The following is a 10,249-nucleotide window of genomic DNA, read 5'->3' as shown; positions in this document are numbered from 1 at the left end:
TGGTTCTGCATCAGGCAGGCAGCTCCTCAGGATTGTGCCTGGGAGGCAGGTCACTTGGAGGGCCAGGACTCCAGCTGGCCTTTCCTTAGTCCAGCTCTTGGCTGGGGTGAGAAAGAAGGCAATGGAGAAAGGAAAGATCTGCATTTCTGGAATGACAAAGCTTTAAGTCACAATGATTGTGGCTTCCAAGTAGACCACTGAGGCCTCTCTCTGCCTTGACATTTCACCTACAGCTTCTGTGGTCAACTACTAGCTTCCAGTGTTGTTTCAGTTGAGATTCCTGATGAGCCCAGTTTATCTTTTTGCACCCTCCTTCCATTTCCTTGTGTGTAAAATGGGATGACCATCTCCTTGGTAAGATGTCAGGTGGTGAGCACAGTACCTGCATGTGGTAAGTGCTAAATAAAAGTAATTAGAATCAGTAAAACTGAAGAACTCTTTAGAAAAAGCAGTCACCTGTGCTGGCTGAGCTTGTGTAAAAGAAAGATTTACTGACTCAGTTTTAATTTCTTTGAATACACCTTTGTGTAGTGAGGAGCAAACCAAGAGGACTGAGCTTTGGGCCTGCCAGCAACTCACCTGATGCCTTTCTCTGGGCCTCAGTTTTTCTCTCTCTGAAGTGGGTGTGTGTCATATGACCCAGAGATTGCTAATCTATCTTCTCCAGCTAAACTCTTGCAGTAGAGGTGAACTTGTTCATTGGGTAGAGCTGCTTCCCCTGGTTTTGGAGAGGCAGCATTTGCAGCCCCAGAGGCTATCAGGGATAAGGGTGTTGGGCCAGGGATAGCTGGGCCAGGAGCGATAAATTGTTAAAGGCTTTATGAGTCTGAGCAAGCCACCACTAACAGCCAATGCCCCTGGAACCTGGCAACTCCAACTTTAGGTGGCAGAGGATTAAACACATTTTGCCTCAAGGTGAGTCTGTACAGGTCCCCAGTGGTCTCTGGGCCTGCCTCCCAGCTCTGTGAGGAACAGGAGCTGAGCAGAGTGCCTACAGTCACCACACAAAGGGTGTTCAGGGGATTGTAGCCTGAATAGGAAAACTGGCTTGGCTGAGTGGATTGTCCCAGGGTGAGCATCTGGGAATGAGCATATGGGGATGGCAGACTACTACACGCCCTGGAAGCTGGAGGGGAAGGAGGCACCCGGGACAGAAGGTGAGGTTGCCCCAGGTCAACAGCTTCAGATGAGATCTACCTTGAGTCATGATCCTCAGATGCCAAGCCACAGGAACCTCATCACTCACCTCATCATCCAAACTGGAACTTGATGGAAATCACTCCAAAACTATGTGTTAGTGGGTTGTCTTCTTAATACTTGGAAGGAGGTCTTAATACTTGTTCCACTGAAATCATGCTACCTACACCTAGCAAAACATACATCAAAGAAAAACTTCTAACTGGGTATATCACATGCCCACTGTACTAACACACTGGAGAACCCCCAACAACAGGGGACCCTGGGAGTGTCCCTGACCCACAGGAACTTCAGGTCAAGACAACACCCACCATCCTTTCAAGGTGGAGACAGTCCCCGTAGGAACCAAACTAATGTATAATAAAACTCATCATTTATTTCTCTTCTCCTTACAACATTTCAGCCAGTGAATGGTAGAATTTTTTGCAGGAATGAGAATTAGAGGCATAGAGGGTTTTGAGATGCAGGGTGGGTCAGGTTTCACTACTCAAGGACCCTAAGACAGGTTTTTGGAAGAAGTGTGTGTGTGTGCGCGCACGCACGCGCGCGTGTGTGTAGGACCACACTCAGCCACTCCCATGGGCGAGTATGACCACTCCTCTCTTCTTGCCCCCTGGCCCCCTTAACCTAGAAGTCACCTTGCTGGCCCATGGGATTCCTTGATACTTCTGCAATCCAGCTTCTCTGCTCCACCATGCTGTCCCTGCTCAGCTGAGCTGGCCCCCTCAGGGTTCCCTCACAGGGCTATGGGCCTCTACTGGCCCCCTCAGCACAGCCCATCCTCTCCAATCTTTCTTTTCAAAGTAAAATCTACCAATGATTACTCTTTGGCTGGCCACATGGGAGACAGACAGACATACAGACACACACACTTCTTTCTTTTTGCCTTGGCTCACCACCGTTCAATGCCTGGAAGCCTTATTTTCTCCTTGGGAACCTCCACTCAGTCTTTAGGACTGTCACCTCCTCCAGGAAGCCATCCCTACTCTTCTTCCCAGGCTAGGTCAGAGCCCAGGCATCTGAGCATACACAGCTCATTCATAGTCCCCCCCAACATTTAAAAGATGACCTGGTTAGGTGTCTGCCTTGCCCACTGCTCTGGGTGCTCTGGGAGCTCTGGGCAAGGGCTGTGGTGGGAGCCTCTCCGCCTCCCTCGAGCTCGAGCACCACCTGGTGCGCGGCGGGAGTCCTGGGGTCCCCGCTGACAACAGGGCCCGGGACGTTCCCAGGCTTGCCGGAGGAGCAGCTTTCGAACGAGGCTCTGCCAGGTCCCAGACTCCAGGAAACTCAGCTGTCTCCTCGTAATCTTGGGGGTGCCACATGGAGCCCAGTCCCTTTCAGGCACGAGCCCACAACAGCTTAACGCTCTTTGGTGGTGGCCGGCCGGAGGCAGGCACCGGAGGCGGAGGGAGCACCGTTCCGCTATGGCCGCGAGGAGTGGGCTCTTCGCCCAGGCTCGCGCAAGAAAGCTCCGTGCAGGGTCGGAGTCTGAGCCCGCCGGCCGCTTGGAAGGCTCCTCACGTCCAGGCGCCGCGGTCACGGCTGCGCCGGTTTCCGGCCATGAATTGGGCTTCAGAGTCCGAGCCTCCTGCCGACTCCCGGCTGAGTGCGCTGCAGGCGGGGCGGGGGATGGGCGCCCGCCGAGGTCCGCGCGGCCAGCCAGGGTTCGAGCCCGCGGCCCGGGCTCTCCTCCGAGATGCTCGCGGCGGCCGGCCCCCTTTGGCTCCCCAGGTGTCCCGGGGCCTGGCCCGGCGCCCCGCCCCGGTCTCTCTTCTTGCTCCCCAGGTCCCACTCCACGAGGAACGGTCTGTTTCGGCTGGGGACATGACCCGAGACCCGCGGCTGCTGAGATAGCCAGGGCGCTTCGGGAGCCCCTCGAGGGCAGTTAGCGGCCGGCCCTCCTCCGTTCTCCCGCCCCTGGTGAACCGGAGAAGGAGGCCCGGGCCGCCACGGCTCCGCGCGCCGCAGCCCAGGCCGGTCCCCGCCGCCGTGCCGGTCTCCGAGCGTCCCCCGGGCCGGGAGCGTGGAGCACCCAGCGCCCCCTCCGAGCCGCGAGCGGGCGAGCGCCGCGCGGCGAGGCTGAGGCTCCGCAGTCACGTGGTAGAGAGAAGGGCGGAGGGGAGGGAGGCGGGCAGGGAGGGGAGGGGGAGCGGAGCCCAGGGGGAGGGGGAGGGGAGGGGGCGTCCTCCGCAGTTCGCTCCTCACCGGGGCTCAGACACACAGCCAGCCCAGAGCCGCCACGCCAGCCCGGCCGCCGCCGCCACCGCTTCAGCCTCCCCCGAAGCCGCTGTAGCCGCGGGAAGCGCCGCTGCCACCGCCGAGGGCCGCCCCCGCCGCGCCGGCCTGGGCTCAAGCTGCCAGCGCCGCCGCAGCAGCCACCGGAGCGGGAGCGGGAGCCCGACCGCGCTGGGCTGGGCTGGGCTGGGCTGGGCTGGGGCGGGCGCAGGGCGCAGGGGCGGGCGCGCGGGGGAAGACGCACGGGCGGGCTCGGCTCTCCCGGGGAGCGGCCCGGGACTGCACCGGGACCAGCGCCTCCCCGCTTCGCGCTGCCCTCGGCCTCGCCCCGGGCCCAGGCGGATGAGCCGCGCGCCCGGGGGACATGGAAGCGCTGACGCTGTGGCTTCTCCCCTGGATATGCCAGTGCGTGTCGGTGCGGGCCGACTCCATCATCCACATCGGTGAGCGTGGCTGGCTGCCCGGCCGAGGATGGGCGGGGGCCCCAACGGGGAAGGGGGTGCGCGGCGTCCAAACTTGGCGGTTCCCCGGGCCGAGGGGCTCGGCGGGCGGTGCTCCCCCGAAGGGCCGCGCCGCGCCGCCCGGCGGAGGAGCTGTGCACGGGCCGCGCCGCGCTCCCGCTGTCTGCTGGCCGCTCCCCGGGGCTCTGATCTCTGCGCGGGGCCCCGCGGCCTCTGCCAATACTTAGGGCCGAGGCTTCGGAGAACAGCGGGATGGACGCGCGTCGAGACCCGCGCCCTTAGAGGGGCGGTCGGCGGGTCAGGAGGTCCTTTCCGCGCAGCTCAGAGCAGCGGGGGGCAGGGGAAGGCACGGCGGGGTCTCGCCAAGTTGGCAGGGCAAGATCAAAGAGACCGGACCGGAACCGTGTGTGAATGTGTGTGGGTGCGTGTTGTCAGCGTGTGTCGCTGTGTGCGCCTGGCACGGTGTCCCTGTTACTGCGAGAGGGCGTAGGGGTGTGTGGGGCCATCTGAGCGTGTGTTGGTGCGTGCACGACTGTCTGTCAGCCTGTTAGAGTGGACACAGTGTCTGCCTGCTTCTCCGGTGTGTCTGTGTAGCCCTTGGTGTATGTGTGGGTGCGTGTGTATCTGGTTGTGGCGACTGCAGCACCATCCTGGACAGTCCCAGAGTTTTGCGTGGTCCAAGTCTTGGGGGCCCAGACAGTCTGGGTGGTGGGAGCCGAGGGAAGAAGCGTGGGCAGCGCGGGGTAGGGGGATGCTGAGCGGGAAGAGATGGATAGAGAGAGAGAACCGGGAAAGAAGATGAGAGAGCAGAGGAGGAGGGGGCGCGCCGAGGGGGAGTGGGTGGGAGTTGGGAGCAACACGGGAGGAATCTCGGGAAGTTGGGCCGAGTTGGGGGGCTGACAGCGGTCGCTTTGGGGGAGTCCCTCCGCAGTAGTCTTTCCGGAAGTTGGGAAAGACCAGCGATCACAGGGAAACTGGGGGTTGGGAGGTGTTGAAGGCGAGGAGAACGGGACAGGCGGGGCCGGGGCGTGGAGTGGGGTGGTGAGTACTAGGCCTGGGCTCAGAGAACTACGATTCCCCTGCAGGGGCCCGTGACCAAACCTGCTTCCCGCCCTGGAGGGGTGCGGGTCTCGCGGTCAGCATTGCGGCTCCGGCTCCGGGTGTAGTGAGGAATCGGGGCCTTCCTCCTCCTACCCAGCCCCCAGCTTGAGGGATCCCTGGGCCTAGCTCCGGGACCTCAGGGACCCTCGGGGCTTGATGAGGTGGAGTGTGGGTGGCTGACTCCAGAGCTGCCCAGGTTGCAGGACTAGGCTCGGGCTGGTCGGACGCATCTCGGCTGGAAGCGCAGGGTCCATGGAAGCTGTGCTAGGCGCACAAAGCGCCAGCCTGAGGGCGCCCTGGAGGAGCTGTCCGCGGTTCTAGAAAACCCTTCAAGAACAGGTCCTTCTGGGACCCCCAGCCCCGCTAGATCTGAACGTGGAGGCGCCTAGGACACAGTTCCCTTCCCCCACTCCCCTCGACAGACATACAGGAAATGGAAGTGGGGAAGGATGGAGAGTAGGAGGCTGAGCTCAGGGCGCCAGGCCGGGCAGCGTCACAGCCATTCAAGCTGCAGGTCATCGGAGGCCCCTGCCTAAGGAAGACCCCTCTGTGCAGGCCCTGCTTTGCTCAGCTCCACTCAGGAGGGGACGTGCATGGCAGAAAGGAGTCATCATTCTGTCCTGGGATTTGGGTGGGGGACACCACCCTCCGGGGGAACTTCCTGGCTCCTGGGATGGGATTTATGGAAGGCATTTGGGCACTGACTGGGGCCACCCCAGCTTGGCTTAGTCCCTTGTGTGGGGCATGGCTAGGACATGTGGTGCCTTGGTTGTGAGACACGTGTGTGACCTGGTGGCAGCATGTGGGACGTGCATGTGTAACTCATGTCAACTGTGTGCACGTGTGCGCTGAGGGCTGCTGGGGGGAGGGGAGCATATTCCTGTGCGGGGGGAGATGGGAGAGCCTTATTCTACCCTGCCAAGCTGAAATACCAGCTCAGACTTCCCACCACCTGGCAATCATTGGTCTACGAGTGCCTTGACCCTCGGGCCAAGGGAAGCGGGGAGAGGGTTCTTGTCCAGGTCCGGTCTTGATCCCTCCTCTCCACCAGGTGCCATCTTCGAGGAGAACGCAGCCAAGGACGACAGGGTGTTCCAGTTGGCGGTATCCGACCTGAGCCTCAACGATGACATCCTGCAGAGCGAGAAGATCACCTACTCCATCAAGGTCATCGAGGCCAACAACCCGTTCCAGGCTGTGCAGGAAGGTGAGTGACCGCTGTGCCCAGGGCCCACTGGGACACGGTCTGTGAGGCGTCGCAGCAGTGGGCACCGGCGGGGTTGGGACGAACTGGGCCGCGCGAGTCCCCCTCTGCTCCTGGGCAGCCACGGTGCTACACGCGGTGGCGCGCCTTCCCTGGCCCACCTAGGCAGCGGCGCCAGGATTGCTCTGCGCTGCGGGCCGGCAATGAGAGCCTGCGAGCGCGGGGAGCTGGGCTTCTAGCGGGTTGCGCGCCGCCTTTCGGGCTGTGTGGGCGTGGGTGTGCGCCCAGCGCTGGCTGCGCAGGCGTGCGTGGCTCCAGGCCGTCTTTGTTTCTCGGTGTTTGGGGGTGGGCGTGTCTGCGTGCAGGGTACCTGTGTCGGGCGCACCTCCCCTGATCTCGGTGGGCCGGTGTCTTCCTCACTTCGAGGTGAGGAGTGCCCAGCGGCTGGAGCCCGCCCTGTCTCCTTCTCCCGGGCATAACCTGGTAGGTGCGGTGTTTCGCGCCCCACGGCCCCCAGAGCCTCAGCCTGGCGCTTCTCTGCCGCACTCCTCCACCAGGTTTGGAGGAGCGGGTTTCTCTATCGCTGTCAGCGCCGCGGGCGGAGGCGCCGCCGCCTGGGCCGGAGGTGGGCGCTGTTCGCCCAGGAAAGGAGCGGAGCTGGGCCAGTCCGGCTGCGGGGAAATCCTAGCCTGCGCCGGGGCCGCCCTTGTCCACGGCCATTGCCTCCAGTCGGGCCCGCGGCAGGCGCCACAGGTGCGTGGCGAGGGCGTTCGTGACAGCTCCCTCTGCTTTCCCTCCTCTCTCCTAGTCCCTCCCTTTCAACCTGACTTTCAGCTCCGGAACCCCGGTTCTGTCTCCAAGCCTCCAGCTTCCTGGTTAAGGCCTAAGGCTCCACCTCTGACACTTACCCAGCTTAAGTCCGTTCTCCTTCCCTCTGCCTTGCTCACCACACCATGGGGACTCTGAGGCCAGTGCCCCTCAGTGCTGAGGATAGAAGGGCACAGTTAGTGGTGCAGGATGCAGGGATTCCTTGCTGGAGGAACTGGTAGGGCAGTGTAGAGAGGGCAGTGGGTGTAGTGGGAGGTGGGCTGGCTAAGAGCTCCGGGCCGGTGCTTTCTCCTCAAGCCCCTTGAGCCCAGAGTCCTCTTGCTGCTATGGTACACATGGGCTGCTAGTCTCCCTGGTGCCTGCAAGGACAGGATACCTCGATGATGGCTCTGGTCTGGGTCTGGGGTGTCAGAGCTGGTGTTGGGGAGGTCGTTGTGCTGGAAGGAGGAATTCTGGGGGTCTCCTATTCTTGAGTGCAGCAGAGGAAGGAAAGGGGCCAGCTCTGGGGGCAGGGACTGGGGACTAGTTCTGGGGACTGAAGGTCCAAGGATTTCTTGAGGTGGTTTTACAAACCGGGAGTCCCAAGTGCTTTCTTTGGGCAGCGGGGGTGAGGCTAACACTGCTTATTATGGAGCTGCTGCTTCCAGCTGTGACAGATGTCCATTGTCAGATGTCTGTTGAGGTACGGGGAAGAGGAATTCCTGCCCTTCTTTGGTGTCTAGTGCCCCACCAGCAGTCTCTGTCTCCAGACGCCCCCTATTCTGGACTTCTTTTCGGTGTGCCCTTACCACAGCTCGTTGCAGGTTCTTGGGGTGGGCTCCAGCCAGAGGAGGGCAGGGCCTTCTTAGTGGAAGGAACCCTAACTGGGGTGGGGACCTGGGGTGACAAGCTACAACTTCCACATTGCCTCCTGTTCCCTTGACACTGGCTCCACACACCCCATCTCTGTCGACATTCACTCTTTGTGCTTGGGAGCCGAAGCCACAGTTTGGAAGCACATATTTCCTGGACCCAGGAGCTCCCAGTGTGGTGGAGACCCTGCCTGTGTTCCATGTCTGGTGACACACCTCTGTTGACTCCCCTCTGCAGTGTTGAGTATCCAAGCGCATTCATTTTGCCCCTGAATAATGCCCGTTCGCTCCCATCAGCAGTTCCCCAGGGACTAAACATGGTGCTCTTGCACAAGGTTGCCACCTCATGCAGGTAACACACAAGGATGAACCGGGCAGCTGGTTCCTGTGGCACCTGGAGAACAGGGCCTGAAGAGGTCATCTCCATTAAAAGGAGAAGCTGTCACACAGCTTTAACAGATTTTGCGGTTGGGAGTGAAAATCCTACTGTTGTAGACGTGCTGATTTATTTTTTTAAGAGGAACCCCAAATCTGGACCTTAATGTAAAATTTGATTTAAAGCTGTCATCAACTATTAAAACAATGTAAACAACACAGCACAAGCCACACAAAACAGAGCTATGGGCGATTCAACCTGTAAGCTCCTCAAAGCAACTTTGTCCTGGGGACAAATGTTCCACCCAGGGGCCTTTTCTGGGTCTCGGTTTCTCTGTTTGTATAACTGGAAAAGTATCTCAGGCTCCAAGGATGGCAGGCTGACACGGTCTCTGTGGGGTGTGAGTGAGTGTTTCTGCATGTCTGGAAGTAGGGAGTTAGATTCTGGTGGTTGACAGTTGTCGAAGGAGAGAGACACTGGCCAGGTATTGTTGCTGGGCTGCCTACTGCCCAGAGAGTTTGTGCTGGTGAAAGCTGGCATTTACTTTCATTTTATGAGTCTGGTGGACTGAAATCCATCGTTATCCTGTGACCTTGCATAGCCCTTGGATGCCTACAAGGGATGGGAGGAGCCAGCCCTGGAAGGCCTCTGGGAGGGGCAGAGCAGTGCTCATCAGCCTCCTTTTCCCTTGCCTGGGGCTCTGCTGCAGGTACTCAGCTCTCGGATGTCCTTCCTTGGCTGTACTCTGTGGGGTGCTTTTCCATCACCTGGCTTGATCCCTGCTTGATGAATGGCTTATCTCTCACTGCTGGGCCTGGACATTCATTGCAGCAGGACATGGGTTGTCGATACAGGTTGAGTAGGAAAGAAAAAGACTTTTAGTAGGGGAGTGGTCAGGGATGGAGAGCAAAGGCAGATAGGGGCTCGATCTCCATCATTGACTGGACAAGCCCACAGTGACCTCTCAGTAGAGTGGTGCTGTAGCTGTTTTGGTGTGAGAGGCAGTGCCATGCAGCGATAAGAGCTTGGTGGAGCCTAAAGAGTTTCAGTTCCCATCTTGCTTGTCTTCACTCACCGTGTGACCCTGGAGCCCTGCTTTGAGCTTCTGTTTCCAGATCTGTTCAAAGGGAATAATCATAGGATTTGCCTCATGGGATTGTGAGGATTAAATGAGATGAGATGTGTGTAAATCGTCTGCATAAGGCCTGAGGTGGGTGTTCTGTAAACAGTAATTCCCTTTCCATTCCTTGACCCAACTGTGAATCCATCTCAGCTTCTCTTGAGGCTGTTGATATTTTCAGCTACACCATTTTTTTAAGCTAGTGAATTCCTTGAGAGAGGACCCAAACTGACCTTTTCATTTTTAGCTCTTACTTTTTTTCCCTGATTATAAAAGAAAATGCATTGCTGCAATGAGCATGTATTAATACAAATATATAAAAAAGAAAAAGGGCAGTGTGTGCTTATTATGTAAAATGTGGAAGGTACAGGAAAACGTCAAGAAGCAGAACAAAATTGCTCTGAATAGCACTAGTGTTGTTTCCTTCTAGTCTTTCCCCCACCACTGTATTTTATAAATTTTGAGAGCTCCCATTCTGTTCAGTTTTATATCCTGTTTTTTCTCCCCATTTAACATCATTGGCCTTTTCTGAAATCACTGTGAACTATTTGTAAACATTACTTTTAGTAACTGCATACATTTCTCAATGTTCAAAACTTTTTTTTTTTAAAAGGAACTATTTATGCTGAGATATGCAGAATTAAATATTCCTGAACAAAACAAGAAACTCGGTCTGGATATGTTGGTCCTAAGATTTATACTTAACAATTTCTTCAGGCTGAGTTTTAACAAGCTCCTTACAAGCACTGCCTTTTAGGACGTTTGGTCAATTTATGGAAAAGAATGGATCACACAATAAAATATCCATTTGATAAGGATTGAAAGTTAGCAAATAACACAGAAAGGACATTTAAATCTCTAAAATGTTACATCTTA

At 57.8% G+C, this 10,249-nt stretch overlaps 1 protein-coding gene across 1 annotated transcript in view; it reads left to right on the top strand.

The window, feature by feature from the left end:
• The first annotated feature begins 3,388 nt into the window (after positions 1-3,388).
• Positions 3,389-10,249, top strand: part of GRID1 (glutamate ionotropic receptor delta type subunit 1) — a 786,921-nt gene continuing 780,060 nt past the window's right edge. Inside the window, exons 1-2 of the mRNA XM_023226082.3 lie at positions 3,389-3,875; positions 6,046-6,201. Of these exons, the coding sequence (XP_023081850.1) occupies positions 3,797-3,875; positions 6,046-6,201 (235 nt within the window). The 5' untranslated portion in view covers positions 3,389-3,796. The remainder of the gene's footprint in view (positions 3,876-6,045; positions 6,202-10,249) is intronic.

The sequence above is a fragment of the Piliocolobus tephrosceles genome, chromosome 9 (genome assembly GCF_002776525.5).
Source record: "Piliocolobus tephrosceles isolate RC106 chromosome 9, ASM277652v3, whole genome shotgun sequence".
NCBI classification, from domain to species: domain Eukaryota; kingdom Metazoa; phylum Chordata; class Mammalia; order Primates; family Cercopithecidae; genus Piliocolobus; species Piliocolobus tephrosceles.
Note: the sequence above shows the minus strand (reverse complement) of the source record. Positions and strands in the feature narration are given on the sequence as shown.